At 48.5% G+C, this 20,363-nt stretch overlaps 1 protein-coding gene across 2 annotated transcripts in view; it reads right to left on the reverse strand.

The window, feature by feature from the left end:
• LOC135557206 (protein cornichon homolog 3-like) overlaps nt 1–20,363 on the reverse strand; it is a 55,015-nt gene that overhangs the window by 16,795 nt on the left and 17,857 nt on the right. The window contains exons 2-3 of one of the 2 annotated variants that reach the window (XM_064990409.1): nt 19,030–19,098; nt 12,412–12,459 (exon numbers count right to left, since the gene is read on the reverse strand). In XM_064990409.1, the coding sequence (XP_064846481.1) occupies nt 12,412–12,459; nt 19,030–19,098 (117 nt within the window). The remainder of the gene's footprint in view (nt 1–12,411; nt 12,460–19,029; nt 19,099–20,363) is intronic. The other variant, XM_064990410.1, reaches the window with a different exon arrangement.

Consider the following 20,363-nt stretch of genomic DNA (forward strand, 5'->3'; position numbering starts at 1 on the left):
AGATCAAAGTCTGCTGACCACTCGTGTTTTACAGTACGAAATGTCTTGGGTTTAGAATTCTATTGCAATCCATTCCGGTGAAAGCCATGACCACTATACCCCAGAGCAATAGGAATGAAACAGAATCAAAACTCTGTGTCTATATAGCATGAGCTAGCGTGACTTCAGATGGCACTTGACAATTAAGTAGGCGACTGGTATCTCTGCAATATTCTGCTACTAGACCTTTCATCCTAGAATATAACAGGAATATATCAACACTCTGAAGTGCAAATGTCTAGGCAGTATGCTGCTGCTAGCCCCTTTGGTCTAGTGTCCAGGGACAAAGCAGAAATATGCAGGGACCTGCTCTGCTCCTCACACCTCTTCTGGAAGAGTCATGGGATCATGAACACTAAGCTCAGACATGCCTTACTCACTCTTATAGCCTACTAAGAGAGGTAGAACAAGATACAATGACATAAAAAGTATGGGCAAAGTGTAGACTGATAATGTGAAGACTGATAATGTGTAGACTGACAATGTGCAGACTATACTAGAGGATCATATTGATCAAGACAATGGTTGGAACAGAGGTGTAATGCCCATAGGGGGCACAGGGGCACGTGCCCCCTCAGATGTGTCCTGTAAAAAAACAATATATATATAGATATATATATTTTTGTTGTTGTTGTTGTTGTTTCTCTGTAATACTACATGCTTCTACACCTGCATTGCTTGCTGTTTGGGGTTTTAGGCTGGGTTACTGTACAGCACTTTGAGATATCAGCTGATCTCAGAAGAGCTATATAAATATATTTGATTTGAGTTACTAGCCACCTAGTAGTGATTTTATGAAGTTGGCTTTAGCTTGCCCAGATATGGCAAGAGTTGCTTTCCAACGAGATATCCGGGATTGTAGCATTTCATGGAAACATGGCTAGCTGGGGACATGCTGTCGGAGTCTAAACGGCCAATGGGATTTTCAGTGCATCATGCCGACAGGAATAAACATCTCTCCAGTAAGAAGAAGGGTGGTGGTGTATGTTGCATGATTAACAGCTCATGGTGTAATTTTAACAACATACAGGAACTCAAGTATTTTTGTTCACCTGACCTAGAATTCCTCACAATCAAATATCTCCCAAGAGAACTCTCCTTGGTTATCGTCACAACCGTGTATATCCTCTCGCAAGCGGATACCAAGACGGTCATCAAGGAACTTTACTGGACTTTGTGCAAACTGGAAACCATATAGCCTGAGGCTGTATTTATTGTAGCTGGGGATTTTAACAAAGATAATTTGAGAACAAGGCTACCTAAATTCTATCAGCATGTCAATTGCTGTGCACAAGCAAGTAACACAAATGAACATTGCTACTCTAACTTCCGCGATGCATACAAGGCCCTTCCCCGCCCTCCTTTTGGCAAATCTGACCATGACCCCATCTTGTTGCTCCCCTCCTATAGGCGGAAACTAAAACAGGAAGCGCCCATGCTTAGGTCTATTCAATGCTGGTATGACCCATCGGATTCAACGCTTCAAGATTGCTTCGATCACGTGGACTGGGATATTTCCGGGTAGCCTCAGATATTAACATTGACGTATACGCTGACTTGGTGAGCGAGTTTATAAGGAAGTGTATAGGAGATGTTGTATCCACTGTGACTACTAAAACCTTCCCTAACCAGAAACCGTTGATTGATGGCAGCATTCGCGCAAAGCTGAAAGCACGTATCACTGCATTTAATCATGGCAAGGCGAGAACATCCTTGCTTCATGGCCTGAGCTACAGGCAGCTAGATTTGGGTATGTCATTTCAGGCGAAAATTGAAACAAATGCGCTCTGCTCATTCAAATCATGCACAGAGAAATGACAGTGAGATGAGCACTGATTTTATGCAGTTCACAATATCCACCAAAGTGAGTTAATGTGCTCAACAGTCTGAACCGATGATTTGGGGGATTTCCAGTACGACTGTCTCGCTCTGTCTAACTATGTCTGTGACTGTCTATCAGTACATTGTAAGTGAAGTATCCGAAGCATACTGTAGTATATATGCAGCCCGAGGTCCTATACAAAAAAATATTTTTCTCAATCTGAGCACAGAAAAAATGTCATGCATTTTTTAGAGTAACTCAAATTGGGCAAATATGTTAATATTTGTATATATATGAAGGAGATGATGAAAAACAGGGCCGAGCACACCCCCATTCTCATCGACGGGGCAGTAGTGGAGCAGGTTGAGAGCTTCAAGTTCCTTGGTGTTCACATCACCAACGAACTGGCACGTTTACCAAGACAGTTGTGAAGAGGGCACGACAATGCCTATTCCCCCTCAGGAGACTGAAAATATTTGGCATGGGTCCTCAGATCCTCAAAAGTTCTACAGCTGCAACACTCCAGCCACCCCAGTCATAGACTGTTCTCTCTGCTACCGAACGGCAAGCGGTACCGGAGCGCCAAGTCCAGGTCCAAAAGGCTCCTTAACAGCTTCTACCCCCAAGCCATAAGACTACTGAACAATTAATCAAATGGCTACCAAGACCATTTACATTGACCCCCCCACCCCATTTTTAAGCTGTTGCTACTCTGTTTATTATCTATGCATAGTCACTTTACCTCTACCTACATGTATATATTACCTCAATTACCACGACTACCCTGTGCCCCAGCATATTGACTCTGTCCCGGAACCCCCTTTTAATAGCCTCATACTGTTAGGTTATTGTTGCTATTTAATTATTTGTTATTTTTCTATTTTCTTATTTTTTTCATTTACATTTTTATTTATTCAATGTTTAACACTTATTTTTTCTTAAAACTGCATTGTTGGTTAAGGGCTTGTAAGTAAGCATTTCACTGTAAGGTCTACACCTGTACTTGGCGCAGGGGCGGCAGGTAAGCTAGTGGTTAGAGCGTTGGGCCAGTAACTGAAAGTTTGCTGGATTGAATCCCCAAGCTGACAATGTCATGTCTTGTTATGTCTGTTCCTGTCCTTTCTCTTCATTCTCTCTCTCTGCTGGTCTTTTTAGGTTACCTTCTCTGTCTCTCATCCCTCAGCTGTTCTACATTTCCCCTAACTAGCTCATTCTCTCTTTCCCCACCTGTTCTCTCTTCCCCCTCTGATTAGGTCTCTATTTCTTTCTCTGTTCCTGCTACTTTCAGTGTCTGATTCTTGTTTGTGTTTTTTGATGCCAGAAGCAAGCTGTCGTCTCGTTTGCTTCCACCTTGTCCTGTCCTGTCGGAGTCTGCATGGCAGGTGCAACCTGCATTATACTACGTTCTTTTGTTCCATTGACTACGTTGGAAGAGGATTTATGCCATTCCTGTTTTTTATTAAAGAACTCTGTTTTCTGTTAAAACCGCGTTTGGGTCTTCACTCAAGTTCATAACAGAAGAATCAGACCAAGAATGGACCCAGCGGCTCCGGACCCTTTTCACTCCGCCGTCGAGATCCAGGGAGCGATGCTAGGCAGACACGAGGAGGAATTGTCTGCTGCTCAACATGCCGTTGAGACCCTGGCCGTCCAAGTCTCCGACCTCACAAGACGGGTTCACCAACTCCACCTCGATCCACCGCCCACTTCCAGGGTTTCCGAGTCTCCGGAGCCCAGGATCAACAACCCGCCGTGTTACTCTGGGGAGCCCACTGAGTGCCGCTCATTCCTCACTCAGTGTGATGTGGTGTTCTCTCTCCAGCCCAACACTTACTCCAGGAGCGCAGCCCGCATCGCCTACGTCATTTCTCTCCTTACCGGACGGGCGCGTGAGTGGGGCACGGCAGTCTGGGAGGCGAGGGCTGAGTGTATTAACCAGTATCAGGACTTTAAGGAGGAGATGATACGGGTTTTTGACCGTTCTGTTTTTGGCGAGGAGGCTTCCAGGGCCCTGTCTTCCCTATGTCAGGGGAATCGATCCATAACGGATTATTCTATTGAGTTTCGCACTCTCGCTGCCTCTAGTGACTGGAACGAGCCGGCTTTGCTCGCTCGTTTTCTGGAGGGTCTCCACGTCGAGGTTAAGGATGAGATCCTCTCCCGGGAGGTTCCTTCCAGTCTGGACTCCTTAATAGCTCTCGCTATTCGCATAGAGCGACGGTTTGATCTTCGTCGCCGAGCTCGTGGAAAGGAGCTCACGTTCTCCGTTGCTCCCCTCTCCACATCACTGCCACCTGCCGCATCACTGCCACCCTCCCCCGCCGGCTCGGATGCTGAGCCTATGCAGCTGGGGGTATTCGCATCTCGGCCAAGGAGAGGGAACGGAGAATCACCAATCGCCTCTGTCTCTACTGCGGCTCCGCTGGTCATTTTGTCACCTCATGTCCAGTAAAAGCCAGAGCTCATCAGTAAGAGGAGGGCTACTGGTGAGCGCAACTACTCAGGCCTCTCCTTCTGGATCACGCACTACCTTTCCGGTCCATCTCCGCTGGCCCGGTTCATCTGCTTCCTGCAGTGCCTTGATAGACTCTGGGGCGGAGGGCTGTTTTATGGACGAGACCTGGGCTCGGGAACATGACATTCCTCTCAGACAGTTAGGGAGCCCAGGGCCTTGTTCGCTTTAGATGGTAGTTCTCTCCCCAAGATTCAGCGTGAGACGCTGCCTTTAACCCTCACTGTCTCTGGTAATCATAGCGAAACCATTTCTTTTTAAATTTTTCGTTCACCTTTTACACCTGTTGTTTTGGGTCATCCCTGGCTAGTGCGCCATAACCCTTCTATTAATTGGTCTAGTAATACTATCCTATCCTGGAATGTTTCTTGTCATGTAACCTGTTTAATGTCTGCTATCCCTCCTGTTTCCTCTGTCTCTTCTTCACAGGAGGAGCCTGGCGATTTGACAGGGGTGCCGGAGGAGTATCACGATCTGCGCACGGTGTTCAGTCGTTCCAAGGCCACTTCTCTCCCTCCACACCGGTCGTATGACTGTAGTATTGATCTCCTTCCGGGAACTACTCCCCCCCGGGGTAGATTATACTCTCTGTCGGCTCCCGAACGTAAGGCTCTCGAGGATTATTTGTCGGTTTCGCTCGACGCCGGTACCATAGTCTCCTCCTCCTCCCCCGCCGGCGCGGGGTTCTTTTTTGTTCAGAAGAAGGACGGGTCCCTGCGCCCATGCGTGGATTATCGAGGGCTGAATGACATAACAGTTAAGAATCGTTATCCGCTTCCTCTTATGTCTTCAGCCTTCGAGATCCTGCAGGGAGCCAGGTTTTTCACCAAATTGGACCTTCGTAACGCCTACCATCTCGTGCGCATCAGGGAGGGGGACGAGTGGAAGACGGCGTTTAACACTCCGTTAGGGCACTTTGAATACCGGGTTCTTCCTTTCGGCCTCGTTAACGCTCCAGCTGTCTTTCAGGCACTAGTTAACGACGTCCTGAGAGACATGCTGAACATTTTTGTTTTCGTTTACATGGATGATATCCTGATTTTTTCACCGTCTCTCTCGATTCATGTTCAGCACGTGCGACGCGTCCTCCAGCGCCTTTTGGAGAACTGTCTTTATGTGAAGGCTGAGAAGTGCACTTTTCATGCCGCCTCTGTCCCTTTTCTCGGTTCCGTTATTTCCGCTGAGGGCATTAAGATGGATCCCGCTAAGGTCCAGGCTGTCATTGATTGGCCCGTTCCTAAGTCACGCGTCGAGCTGCAGCGCTTTCTGGGCTTCGCTAATTTCTACCGTCGTTTCATCCGTAATTTCGGTCAGGTGGCAGCTCCTCTCACAGCCCTTACTTCTGTTAAGACGTGCTTTAAGTGGTCCGTTTCCGCCCAGGGAGCTTTTGATCTTCTTAAGAATCGTTTTACATCCGCACCTATTCTTGTTACACCTGACATCTCTAGACAGTTTGTTGTTGAGGTTGACGCGTCAGAGGTGGGCGTGGGAGCCATTCTTTCTCAGCGCTCTCTCTCTGACGGCAAGGTCCATCCTTGCGCGTTTTTCTCTCATCGCTTGTCGCCGTCAGAACGTAACTATGATGTTGGTAGTCGCGAACTGCTCGCCATCCGCTTAGCCCTAGGCGAATGGCGACAGTGGTTGGAGGGGGCGACCGTTCCTTTTGTCGTTTGGACTGACCATAGGAACCTTGAGTACATCCGTTCAGCCAAACGACTTAATGCGCGTCAGGCTCGTTGGGCTCTGTTTTTCGCTCGTTTCGAGTTTGTTATTTCTTATCGTCCGGGCTCAAAAAACACCAAACCTGATGCTTTATCTCGTCTCTTCAGTTCTTCTGAGGTCTCCACCGACCCCGATGGGATTCTCCCTGAGGGGCGTGTTGTCGGGTTGACTGTCTGGGGAATTGAGAGGCAGGTAAAGCAAGCACTCGCTCACACTCCGTCGCCGCGAGCTTGTCCTAGGAACCTTCTGTTCGTTCCCGTTCCTACTCGTCCGGCCGTTCTTCAGTGGGCCCACTCTGCCAAGTTAGCCGGCCACCCCGGCCTTCGGGTACGCTCGCTTCCATTCGCCAGCGTTTCTGGTGGCCCACTCGGGAACGTGACGCGTCGATTTGTCGCCGCTTGTTCGGTCTGCGCGCAGACTAAATCTGGGAACTCTCCTCCTGCCGGCCGTCTCAGACCGCTTCCCATTCCCTCTCGACCGTGGTCTCACATCGCTTTAGATTTTATCACCGGACTGCCTTCATCAGCGGGGAAGACAGTTATTCTTACGGTTGTCGATAGATTCTCTAAGGCGGCTCATTTCATTCCTCTCGATAAGCTCCCTTCTGCTAAGGAGACGGCTCAGATCATTATCGAGAATGTTTTCCGAATTCATGGCCTTCCGTCTGACGTCGTTTCCGACAGAGGCCCGCAGTTCACGTCACAATTTTGGAGGGAGTTTTGCCGTTTGATTGGGGCTTCCGTCAGTCTCTCGTCCGGCTTTCATCCCCAGTCTAACGGTCAAGCCGAACGGGCCAATCAGACTGTTGGTCGCATTTTACGCAGTCTTTCTTTTCGTAACCCTGCGTCTTGGTCAGAACAGCTCCCTGGGCAGAGTACGCCCACAACTCGCTTCCCTCGTCTGCTACCGGTCTATCCCCTTTTCAGTGTAGCCTCGGGTACCAGCCTCCGCTGTTCTCATCTCAGCTCGCCGAGTCCTGCGTCCCCTCCGCTCAGGCTTTTGTCCAGCGTTGCGAGCGCACCTGGAAGGGGGTCAGGTCGGCACTTTGCCGTAATAGGGCGCAGACTGTGAGGGCCGCTAATAAGCGTAGGACCAAGAGTCCTAGATATTGTTGCGGTCAGAGAGTATGGCTCTCCACTCAGAACCTTCCCCTTAAGACAGCTTCTCGCAAGTTGGCCCCGCGGTTCATTGGTCCGTTCCGTATTTCCCAGGTCATTAATCCTGTCGCAGTGCGACTTCTTCTCCCGCTATCTTCGTCGCGTTCACCCGGTCTTCCATGTCTCCTGTGTTAAGCCCGTTCTTCGCGCCCCGCTCGTCCCTCCCCCCCCATCCTTGTCGAGGGCGCACCCATCTACAGGGTTCGTAAGATTTTGGACATGCGCCCTCGGGGCCGTGGTCATCAGTACCTAGTGGATTGGGAGGGGTACGGTCCTGAGGAGAGGAGTTGGGTTCCCTCTCGGGACGTGCTGGACCGTTCGCTGATCGATGATTTCCTCCGTTGCCGCCAGGTTTCCTCCTCGAGTGCGCCAGGAGGCGCTCGGTGAGTGGGGGGTACTGTCATGTCTTGTTATGTCTGTTCCTGTCCTTTCTCTTCATTCTCTCTCTCTGCTGGTCTTTTTAGGTTACCTTCTCTGTCTCTCATCCCTCAGCTGTTCTACATTTCCCCTAACTAGCTCATTCTCTCTTTCCCCACCTGTTCTCTCTTCCCCCTCTGATTAGGTCTCTATTTCTTTCTCTGTTCCTGCTACTTTCAGTGTCTGATTCTTGTTTGTGTTTTTTGATGCCAGAAGCAAGCTGTCGTCTCGTTTGCTTCCACCTTGTCCTGTCCTGTCGGAGTCTGCATGGCAGGTGCAACCTGCATTATACTACGTTCTTTTGTTCCATTGACTACGTTGGAAGAGGATTTATGCCATTCCTGTTTTTTATTAAAGAACTCTGTTTTCTGTTAAAACCGCGTTTGGGTCTTCACTCAAGTTCATAACAGACAAGGTAAAAATGAACAAGGCAGTGTAGGAATATGTCGAAGATACTCAACGAAGAGATTGAGAGGACTAAAAGCTAGAGTACTAATGGTCAATAGCGAATTGTAAATAGGAGTTGGGTTTCAGTTCATCATTTGTTTAGGATCTGTGGAATGTCACTCATGAACTCAGAGAGACGTGTGCCACGTTGTCATTGGTCTGTACATTGAGTCGGGGGCAGGATACTTGCTATTTGGCCATTGGCCAAGTTGTACTGCAAGGACTTCTGATTGGTCAACCCCAGGCTAGGGTGGAGCATCCTGTTCCTTTGTTCGAGGGGAAAAGCTGAGGACAGGGAAGACTGAACATCTGACTCCCAGCACAACATCTTGATTTGTCCTCTCTGAATAAACCTATTTTTCTCCCCCTGATTTGCTTTGGAGTTTGAGTTATTGAAGAATAACATAAATTGCTAACTAACTGTTCCCCGGTAGACCGTCATTGTAAATAAGAATTTGTTCTTGACTGACTTGCCTAGTTAAATAAAGGTTTTAAAAAATGTGACAAATACAAGTTGATGTGTTACAGTGAGAATGAATATGCAGCCTACTATCCAACCATATAGAAGGTGAGGAGAAAACCAGCAACAGTTTGGACATCATACACTTGAAATAACACACATAAGGTCCCAGTGTGACAAGAAAGCCCTGAATCACAGTAAGTATAACCCCAGGCCCTCAGTGCAGTGTACCATGTTGTACTTCCTGCTTGTACTTCCTGCTCCACATCTTCTGTCCCATCTAGCAGGACTCATTTCATCTGTCAAGCCAAACCCACCCTGCCTCCCCACTCCTCTACTAACTGAAAATCCTTTGGGGGGGGGGGGGACCTTTGTACTGAAACATCAAAAGTAGCTCCTTGTTTGAAGAATAAACACGCAGCGCTACGGCAACCACCGGGGACTGTTCCGTGCTCCTCCGCTCGCTGGGCACTGATTGGGTGTGAGGGAGATTCACCACGACACTCACATTGGAGAAGAAATAAAAAAAAAACAAGGCTTCTTTCATCCAGGAGGTTTTGTGTGACCAGGACATGAACCGTATTCCATTAGGGAGGAAGAGAGGACTGAACAAGGGATAAGAAGAAGAGACAGAGGTGTAATGGTAAGTGCTGGAGAAGTCTTCCTGCTGGGGACGTTTCTATTCTTCAACAGCCCGAGCATCAAAGCAGAGCAGTAGAGTAGCACCAAAGCAGCGGCTCAATCAAAATACTGGAGGCTACAGGAGCAACACCTACACAAGTTAACCAAATCAATGACTGACTTGGAGAATGATGTGGAGAAATAATAAATGGAAACATGAATGAATCGATCCAAGATTCAATGTGTAGTATTAAGTTAATTCAATTAATTATTAGATAAATGCAAACCTCATTCATCCACCGGGTTGCAAGAAAACAACACCAACACCTATGTCCTGTACTCCTCAAATCCCGGTTCCATTTCCAATGCCCAACGCAGAGTAGCCGTTCTTCGCATGAGCTCTGATTATTCTGGCGGGGGAGAAGTACGCAATTTCACGCACCTGGGCGAGGGACAGAGGGAGGGTGTTGAGGAAACACTCAGTCCTATTCCTTATCCGTGCTGAGCTCACAAGGATTTGTTTGTTCTGTCAGTAGGCTGCATTTCCACATGCAGGATTTGAGGAAGAGTTCAAAAATGTTTTATTTACTTCTTTTTACATGTCCTACTGTAGTGTAATAATATGGCTCTGGGAACTGGGGAGACCTGTTGGAAACACAAGAGGACTATAGTACAGCCAAGGAAGAGGGGTCTAGTATTAACAGTCCAAAATCCATTTTCAATATCCCGTGAAGACAGATCCACAAACACAGCTATCTACCAAGACTTTCTAATGGTAATCCATGGTAATCCTCTCCTCCTTGGTTGTGTCATAGATTTACATTCATATTTCATCATCATATCTGTGTGCAACATACTGTACAACCTTGCTCCATTAATAGCACAAACTGCAACATGCAGACACACACAAAGAGGATATATGCTTCTTTGACTAGTAATGGCACTACCTATCACTTTCTACCCCATTACATTAGGAAACAGCATAAGAGGAGAAGTGCGAACAGCTTGATGTGCTAAACTTCTGGTAACATAGTAGGACAGATTAGAAGGATTATGCTCCTTATCACTTTATAACCCCTTACATTGGGAAACAGCATTCGAGGTGTTCTGAGAACTCTCCATGAGCTGAACTTTGCTTGGGAGTAAACAGTAGGTCAACATGACACTCCCCATCCATTTGCCAAAGAACCTGTTGAAGTGTTGTGAGAAGTCGAGTTTGCTGTGCTAAATAGTCTGTGGTAGCGCAGCCTGAAGGAATGGAGGCTGCCTGTCCAGTCTGTGGTAGCGCAGCCTGAAGGACTGGAGGCTGCCTGTCCAGTCTGTGGTAGCGCAGCCTGAAGGACTGGAGGCTGCCTGTCCAGTCTGTGGTAGCGCAGCCTGAAGGACTGGAGGCTGCCTGTCCAGTCTGTGGTAGCGCAGCCTGAAGGACTGGAGGCTGCCTGTCCAGTCTGTGGTAGCGCAGCCTGAAGGACTGGAGGCTGTCTGTCCAGTCTGTGGTAGCGCAGCCTGAAGGACTGGAGGCTGTCTGTTCAGTCTGTGGTAGCGCAACCTGAAGGACTGGAGGCTGTCTGTTCAGTCTGTGGTAGCGCAGCCTGAAGGACTGGAGGCTGCCTGTCCAGTCTGTGGTAGCGCAGCCTGAAGGACTGGAGGCCGTCTGTACAGTCTGTGGTAGCGCAGGACTGGAGGCCGTCTGTACAGTCAGACATGGTGGCATGGCATGGGTCCAGCCAAGAGCTGTGGGAGGGAGTGGAATCCTCCATGACTCAACACCATACAGGCTCTCTGATGGTGCTGAATCACCAGAGCGCAGCAGCTCTCCCTCATCTCCCTCTCTCCCTTTCTCTTTCTACCCCCCTCTCTTCATCTCTATATCCTTCTCTCATCTACCTCCATTACTCTCTCCTTCTCTCTAGCGCATCTCCCTCCAACGAAAGAGGAGAGAGAAAACGGTCCTCCTGTGTATTTTAGGATCAGGACGAAGCGGGGATGCAGGTTCCAGAGCCTTGCTGCTGTGAGTCAACTTCAGTACTCACTGAGATGTGAGGGGACTGGGGAGGGAGAATGAGACCAAAATAAAAAGAGAAAGATAGATGAGCAGCACTCTATGATTGGTTCTGCTGCTGTGACAACACCACTGTTTCGCACCCTCAAACCAAACCGTGTGAAATAAAGGCACCAGCTAGTGCTTTTCTGAGACTGTATCGCAACGCACAGCACCTGCTGCCAAAAACAAGCCCATATAAAAAATAAACACCACAATCTATCAAAAACAAGATCAATATAGTATTTTATGCAATATGGCTCAGATCGGCAAATGCTGAAGGAATACATTTGGAACATACAAGGAGCAAACAATAACCATATCTTCAGTAACATTGTCCATTCAGTGCTGAAGAGCTTCTAGAAACGATGAACTCTCACAAATGAGCTCTATGATTCCAGGCAGGGTAGGACAATAAGAGTCAACCACTGTTCTGATGTAGTGTTGGTGTAGCTCCACACTGTAGTCTCCAGGGGTGACAGATGAGCCTCAGGCACAGTGTCCACAACAGAGATAAAGAACAACAACAGCCTCCACTTCATCAGCCCAAGGCACACACACACACACACACACACACACACACACACACACACGCACACACACGCACACACACACAAGCACACACACACACACACACACACACACACACACACACACACACACACACACACACACACACACACACACACACACACACACACACACACACACACACACACACACACACACACACACACACACACACACACACACACACACACACACAGAGAGAGAGAGAGAGCAGAGAGCAGAGGTAGGGTGAAGCCTCACAGGCCACTGAAACAGATGTCACGCTGAGACTGAGCTGAAAGAATCCTTTTGTCTCTCAGTCCCAGACGGTAACCTCAGGCTCACAGACCACAGGCACTGGACACACACTGTCTTTTTATAAAGACAAGGTAGCTTTCTGAAGGCAAGGGCAAGCTTTAATCTTCACCAAAAATGTTTCTCATTCATAATGTCAGTTGACTATACAGGAATATGAATGTTTTGACATACAGTAAGTACTGTACTCACCCCTGTGCAAAGTGTAGATATAGACTTTGGTGGCTCTAAAATGTAGGCTAAATGACATAATCATATGAAGTAATGAAGGAAGTGTTTTAAATAGGACAGTGTTCAGTAACTATTTACCTTTCGCAGCAGGCAGCAGATTCTCTCAATGTTCCGGAGTCGCTCTCTCTGAAGAGGCCAAACAGGAAACAGGAAACAGTTATATCCCTACATTAAATATACATATGGAAACACAACAGGGTAGCATGATTTGACTGGCCTGTGAGACTGGATTTGCACTGTGCAGGCCTACAGTGAGACATGGAGGAGGCTGGTTCCTTCCTCCCCACCTCTGCTGAGCTCTAAGCAGACGCTGCATTTTCCTGTGTCTGTCTGTGTGTGGTGCTGGGGCTTTGTCAAGCCAACCCAGCAATGCTTAAAGCACTTGTCTATCAAGGGCCATATTTAGAGAAAACAATGCCAGACGAGCCGAGGAGGCGGGCAATACTTATTGAATGGTGCATGTGAGCAGCATGGCATATGGCGATTGCATAGAAACGTTTCCTATTTTAGTCTCCAGCAGAGACTTGGTTGATGTGCTATCTGGAGGATGAATGGTATATGAATGACGTCCAAACAGGCTTATCTTCCACTGCGGGGTGCTTGTGAAAAGAGGGGGGGGGGGAGGGGGTTGAGTATTATTCCCTAAAAGCTGTATTTATGAAGACTAAACATACATATTTGATTAATATTTTTGAAAATCCCCCCACTACAGAATAACCTCCTCCGATGGATATAATTCATCATGAGGTCCACTGTACACCACTAAATAATGTCATCTGAGGTAACACTACTGTAGAAGAGCCAGCCTAGCGTACGTTGGAACTCAGACCATTCTAATGGTTCTACGGGCTCACTCTGTCGGGGAAATGTGCAGTCTGGTGGCTCATCTTGATTTGAGCATCAGACAGTTAGTCTCTGCCATTTTTATCTCTCATCTCAAAATCCGATAGGACACATTATCTACACTTCAGCCTGCTTGAAATTGTTTTGGGTAAAGACGGTGGAACGCTTCTTAAATGACCTCCTGTTACTATACTGTTATTCAATTTTAAAAGTGCAAAGTGTATTGAGATGTTTTAAATTCACTTTAAATTTCCACTTTAACTTAAGTCCAATCCACTGTCTTTAAAGTGGAGAAATGTGTTATTATATTAGGTAGAAGTATGAAAGAGGTTGGGGTTGAGGAGATATGAAATTGAGCTGCGGGTCTCATAAACATTCACAAACTCAATCTGCAGAGTACTTTCATGTTCTCCAAACAGATATGACTCCCTCCCCCTGTCCTCTCACGACCCACTGCAGCACATCAGCATAAGAAAACCACAACATCTATGAGAAGATACAGTGAATTAGTTCTATTATGCGACTGCAGCACCTTATTTGGGGCGAACCCGAATTTGCCTCTGACATGTTTTCCTCTCCTCTCTCCATCTCGAGGAGGAAGATGAACGAGGTCATGCTAATGTATTCCAGTGGTAGCCATGGAGACGGCAGATAACTGCCGAGGTATCAACACTCCTCATTAGCAAGCAATTAGATTTGGGTTGGCGTTGAAATGTTACTCAGCAAGAATTTGCTTGACAAGCAAGAGTGCCGGGGCACTGTAAATATGATACGCAAATGTAAACTGAGGCTGAGAAGGGAGAGGAGAGATGGGGACGTCTGAAGGAACGGTGGAGAAAAGAAGAGGAGTGTTTGTCAGGTTTAGAAGGCCTTCCTCTGGAGTGTACCTTCACAGAGTACACTAAAGTACACACAGCGCTTTGTCGGAGGACTGAATGGATATGGGCTAATTACTGGTTCACTTCCAGCAGGAGAGGAGAGGTGAAATGACGATCCAGTAATAGGGAGGTTGATGTATTGTCAGTATTGTCAGTATTGTGCAGGTAGTTTGCTTCCTATTGTGACTGAGGACATGAGATCTGAGGTCTCTGTGCTTCTAACACCACCAAAAAAAGCCTTTATGAACCCTTTTCTCTAAGGGAGTAGGGTGAAGGCAGTGAGCCAACAACCCAAGTTCAGTATCCGGTCGATTACATGGGCCAGTGTTTAGCTAACCTGTAAAGCCTTTGTAGTTTTCCTGTGTCCAAACAAGTGAAGAAACCTACTGATTCTAGCCAGGACCCAGTCTTACTGTAATCTAAACCACCAGGTCCTAATTCACCATTTGTGGAAACACTAACGTAGAATTTGACTAAAGAATGAATTCAAATGTAACCTATACAGTAGTATGAGCAATTCCATGACCAGTCTAGGGTAATAAAATCATAACACAAGAAATACTCCTCACTCTGCATGATAATGAAACTATGAACACTTCTTCCCTGGAATTCATTTATTCATTGTTTTATCAGTCAGATTTATCAGTCAGATTTATCAGTCAGATTTATCAGTCAGATTGGAAAGCTGATAGAAAGTTAGTCCTGAGTCGGAGAAGCAACAGATGTAAATCAGCATCACAAAGGACAAGCAGGGCCGTGAGCGCTGTGGGGAATACCGTGAGCGCTGTGGGGAATACCGTGAGCGCTGTGGGGAATACCGTGAGCGCTGTGGGGAATACCGTGAGCGCTGTGGGGAATACCGTGAGCGCTGTGGGGAATACCGTGAGCGCTGTGGGGAATATCGTGAGCGCTGTGGGGAATATCGTGAGCGCTGTGGGGAATATCGTGAGCGCTGTGGGGAATATCGTGAGCGCTGTGGGGAATACCGTGAGCGCTGTGGGGAATACCGTGAGCGCTGTGGGGAATATCGTGAGCGCTGTGGGGAATATCGTGAGCGCTGTGGGGAATATCGTGAGCGCTGTGGGGAATATCGTGAGCGCTGTGGGGAATATTACAGCATCATGTTTTCGCATCAGGCGCTGCACTGGTGTGTCGTCTGAGAGTCTCAGAAGAGATAGGTAGCTAGGCACTCATCTCCTCAAAATAAACAACATTGACAGGGCTGAAATACATCTGGGCCTAGAGTGCGTCCCCATATTCTGCAAGACCCAGAGGACTTACTGTATATACTAACACACACAAACACACACACACACACACACACACACACACACACACACACACACACACACACACACACACACACACACACACACACACACACACACATACACACACACACATACACACACCAACTCTGTTTTCCTCTCTGTGTGTGTGTGTTTGCCTCTGTGTGTTTGCCTGTGTGTGTGTGTGTGTGTGTGTGTTTGCCTCTGTGCATTTGTGTCTGCCTGTGTGTGTGTGTGTGTGTGTGTTTGCCTCTCTCTCTGTGTGTGTGTGTGTGTGTGTGTGTGTGTGTGTGTGTGTGTGTGTGTTGTGAGAGCCCGGTGGATCCTCCCTGCGGTTCCTCCAGGGTCAGCCCTGACTCCCAGAGTGCCCCCTGGGGGAGGGGATGATGACAGTCAGCCACTAATTAGCTTGCTGCCTGGGTGTGAGGCTGATGTAGCAGAGGTGGCAAGGGTGGTGCCCGGGGAGGAAGACATCAATCTCCAACACTCCCCTCAGGACTCATGATGTGGTTGAGGTGGAGAGTGGGAAGGAGAGAGGGTGGGAAGGAGAGAGGGTGGGAAGGAGAGAGGGTGGGAAGGAGAGAGGGTGGGAAGGAAGGAGAGAAAGAGGGAGGGTCGTATCCATGTCACAGTGGATAGGATGGAGGCTTTGGGGAGAAAGACAAGTTGTGCAGTGGACTTCACTAAAGACCTTTCTATTTCAAAGTACAGTATTTAAGTTGCACAGTGATAAAGTATTTAAGTTGCACAGTGATAACGACGCATTTTGACTTACTGTTAGTCTCTCTCTCTGAGATCAGAGGGATTTGTATCAAGTGTAGCATCCAGATGCAGTTCATAATTACATGCAATGCAAATGCGGCAAAATCTGACAGTGTTGCTGTAATTTGAGATACTTTTCAAAGCTACGACAATGACTTTCAAGAAAAGTAATTGTGCATTTGAAACTGCTCAGCAATCCTGTTCCATGAATACGTTGTCTCTCCAACCAACTTTTCTCTCTAGTCATCCCAAATGACACACAGCTGTCAAAATTCAAGTGCTGCGACAGTACAGTAAGTCAAAGTCACCTTCAAACTACAGTATGCTGTCACAGGGACATCATAGATAAACTGCTCAAATCACTAAGGGAGTAAGAAAGATTTAAAACCAAGAAACCCCAGAGGGAATCAAAGGAGAGGAACAATAATTGATTCAGAGTGTGCATCTGAAATGGCATGACATTCTGTAGCGCATCACTTTCGACCATAGCCCTATGTGGGCCCTGGGAGCCCTATGTGGGCCCTGGCAGCCTTATGTGGGCCCTGGGAGCCCTATGTGGGCCCTGGCAGCCTTATATGGGCCCTGGTAGCCCTATGTGGGCCCTGGGAGCCTTATGTGGGCCCTGGGAGCCCTATGTGGGCCCTGGCAGCCTTATGTGGGCCCTGGGAGCCCTATGTGGGCCCTGGCAGCCTTATGTGGGCCCTGGGAGCCCTATGTGGGCCTTGACAGCCCGATGTGGGCCCTGGTAGCCCTATGTGGGCCCTGATAGCCCAATGTGGGCCTTGGTAGCCCTATGTGGGCCCTGGTAGCCCTATGTGGGCCCTGGTAGCCCTATGTGGGCCATGGTAGCCCTATGTGGTAGCCCTATACCTAATTGTCACTAGAATTTCTAAGCAAACAGCTGGATGCAGGGCTTTCTCCTATAGAGCTCCATTTCTATGGAACGGTCTGCCTACCCATGTCAGAGACGCAAACTCGGTCTCAACCTTTAAGTCTTTACTGAAGACTCATCTCTTCAGTGGGTCATATGATTGAGTGTAGTCTGGCCTAGGAGTGGGAAGGTGAACGCAAATGCTCTGGAGCAACGAACCGCCCTTGCTGTCTCTGCCTGGCCGGTTCTCCTCTTTCCACTGGGATTCTCTGCCTCTAACCCTATTACAGGGGCTGAGTCACTGGCTTACTGGGGCTCTCTCATACCGTCCCTGGGAGGGGTGCGTCACCTGATTGGGTTGAGTCACTGGTGTGGTCATCCTGTTTGGGTTGGCGCCTCCCCCCCTTGGGTTGTGCCGTAGCAGAGATCTTTGTGGGCTATACTCAGCCTTGTCTCAGGATGGTAAGTTGGTGGTTGAAGATATTCCTCTAGTGGTGTGGGGGCTGTGCTTTGGCAAAGTGGGTGGGGTTATATCCTGCCTGTTTGGCCCTGTCCGGGGGTGTCCTCGGATGGGGCCACAGTGTCTCCTGACCCCTCCTGTCTCAGCCTCCAGTATTTATGCTGCAGTAGTTTATGTGTCGGGGGGCTAGGGTCAGTTTGTTATATCTGGAGTACTTCTCCTGTCCTATTCGGTGTCCTGTGTGAATTTAAGTGTGCTCTCTCTAATTCTCTCTTTCTCTCTTTCTTTCTCTCTCTCAGAGGACCTGAGCCCTAGGACCATGCCTCAGGACTACCTGACATGATGACTCCTTGCTGTCCCCAGTCCACCTGGCCATGCTGCTGCTCCAGTTTCAACTGTTCTGCCTTATTATTATTGGACCATGCTGGCCATTTATGAACATTTGAACATCTTGGCCATGTTCTGTTATAATCTCCACCCGGCACAGCCAGAAGAGGACTGGTCACCCCACATAGCCTGGTTCCTCTCTAGGTTTCTTCCTAGGTTTTGGCCTTTCTAGGGAGTTTTTTTGGTTGCCCTATGTGGGTCCTGGGAGCCCTGGGAGCCCTATGTGGGCCCTGGGAGCCCTATGTGGGCCCTGGTTGCCCTATGTGGACCCTGTTAGCCCAATGTGGGCCCTGATAGCCCTATGTGGGCCCTGGTAGCCCTATGTGGGACCTGGGAGCCCTATGTGGGCCCTGTTAGCACAATGTGGGCCATGGTAACCCTATGTGGGACCTGGGAGCCCTATGTTGGCCCTGGGAGCCCTATGTGGGCCCTGGGAGCCCTATGTGGGCCCTGGTTGCCCTATGTGGGACCTGGTTGCCCTATGGGGGACCTGGGAGCCCTATTTGGGCCCGGTTAGCCCAATGTGGGCCATGGTAACCCTATGTGGGACCTGGGAGCCCTATGTGGGCCCTGTTAGCCCAATGTGGGCCATGGTAACCCTATGTGGGACCTGGGAGCCCTATGTGGGCCCTGGTTGCCCTATGTAGGCCCTGGTTGCCCTATGTGGGCCCTGGTAGCCCTATGTTGGTCCTGTTAGCCCTATGTGGGCCCTGGTCAAAAGTAGTATACTATAGAGGGAATAGAGTGCCATTTCAGATGCAACCAGGGAGTTGCGGCCTTTTAACCTGTGATGTGAGGTATCTACCAGTCAGTCAGTCCAAGTCCGGAGGAGGAGGTAAGGAGGAACAGAACAGCATGCAGCCAACTGGTTCCTGTATTATTAATGCAGAGCTGCAGATCTCACATCTCTGCCAAGACCATACACGCACACACACACACACGCACGCACGCACGCACGCACGCACACACACACACACACACACACACACACACACACACACACACACACACACACACACACACACACACACACACACACACAAACACACACGCACGCACGCACGCACGCACGCACACACATACACACACACACACACACACACACACACACACACACACACATTCGCCACGCTGAACTGGAGCATGTCTGACAGTACTACATGAGTAACATGTGAGTGTACTACCACAGCAGAGAAACATACATACCGCATGGAGTGGATTGCCCTGATCGATGGGGACCTTAAAGTCTGCCTGCAGCTCATCAAAGGCTGTTATCTGAGAGAGAGTGAGAGCGGGAGAGAGGGGGGAGACGTGTTTTAGATCTCTGTTAACATCAGTCTTTCTCAGTCACAGTGGCTGTGTTAGTACCTGTGTCACTGTCTGTGTCAGTGGCTGTGTTAGTACCCGTGTCACTGTCTGTGTCAGTGGCTGTGTTAGTACCCGTTTCACTGCCTGTGTCAGTGGCTGTGTTAGTACCAGTGTCACTGTTTGTGTCAGTGGCTGTGTCAGTACCTGTGTCACTGCCTGTGTCAGTGGCTGTGTTAGTAACAGTGTCACTGTTTGTGTCACTGGCTGTGTTAGTACCTGTGTCATTGTTTCTGTCAGTGGCTGTGTCAGTACCTGTGTCACTGTTTCTGTCACTGTGTTAGTACCTGTGTCACTGTTTGTGTCAGTGGCTGTGTTAGTACCCGTGTCATTGCCTGTGTCAATGGCTGTGTTAGTACCTGTGTCATTGTTTCTGTCAGTGGCTGTGTCAGTACCTGTGTCACTGTTTGTGTCACTGGCTGTGTCAGTACCTGTGTCACTGTTTGTGTCAGTGGCTGTGTTAGTACCTGTGTCATTATTTCTGTCAGCGGCTGTGTTAGTACCTGTGTCACTGTTTGTGTCAGTGGCTGTGTTAGTACCTGTGTCACTGTTTCTGTCAGTGGCTGTGTTAGTACCTGTGTCACTGTTTGTGTCAGTGGCTGTGTTAGTACCTGTGTCATTGTTTCTGTCAGTGGCTGTGTTAGTATCTGGTCACTGTCTGTGTCAGTGGCTGTGTTAGTACCTGTGTCACTGCCTGTGTCAGTGGCTGTGTTATTACCTGTGTCATTGTTTCTGTCAGTGGCTGTGTTAGTATCTGGTCACTGTCTGTGTCAGTGGTTGTGTTAGTACCTGTGTCATTGTTTGTGTCAGTGGCTGTGTTAGTACCTGTGTCATTGTTTCTGTCAGTGGCTGTGTTAGTATCTGGTCACTGTCTGTGTCAGTGGCTGTGTTAGTCCCTGTGTCATGGTTTCTGTCAGTGGCTGTGTTAGTACCTGTGTAATTGTTTCTGTCAGTGGCTGTGTTAGTACCTGTGTCATTGTTTCTGTCACTGGATGTGTCAGTAGCTGTGTCACTGTTTGTGTCAGTGGCTGTGTTAGTACCTGTGTCATTGTTTGTGTCAGTGGCTGTGTTAGTACCTGTGTCACTGTCTGTGTCACTGGCTGTGTCAGTACCTGTGTCACTGTTTGTGTCACTGGCTGTGCCAGTACCTGTGTCACTGTTTGTGTCAGTGGCTG

This window comes from Oncorhynchus masou, chromosome 16 (assembly GCF_036934945.1).
Source record: "Oncorhynchus masou masou isolate Uvic2021 chromosome 16, UVic_Omas_1.1, whole genome shotgun sequence".
NCBI classification, from domain to species: Eukaryota; Metazoa; Chordata; class Actinopteri; order Salmoniformes; family Salmonidae; genus Oncorhynchus; species Oncorhynchus masou.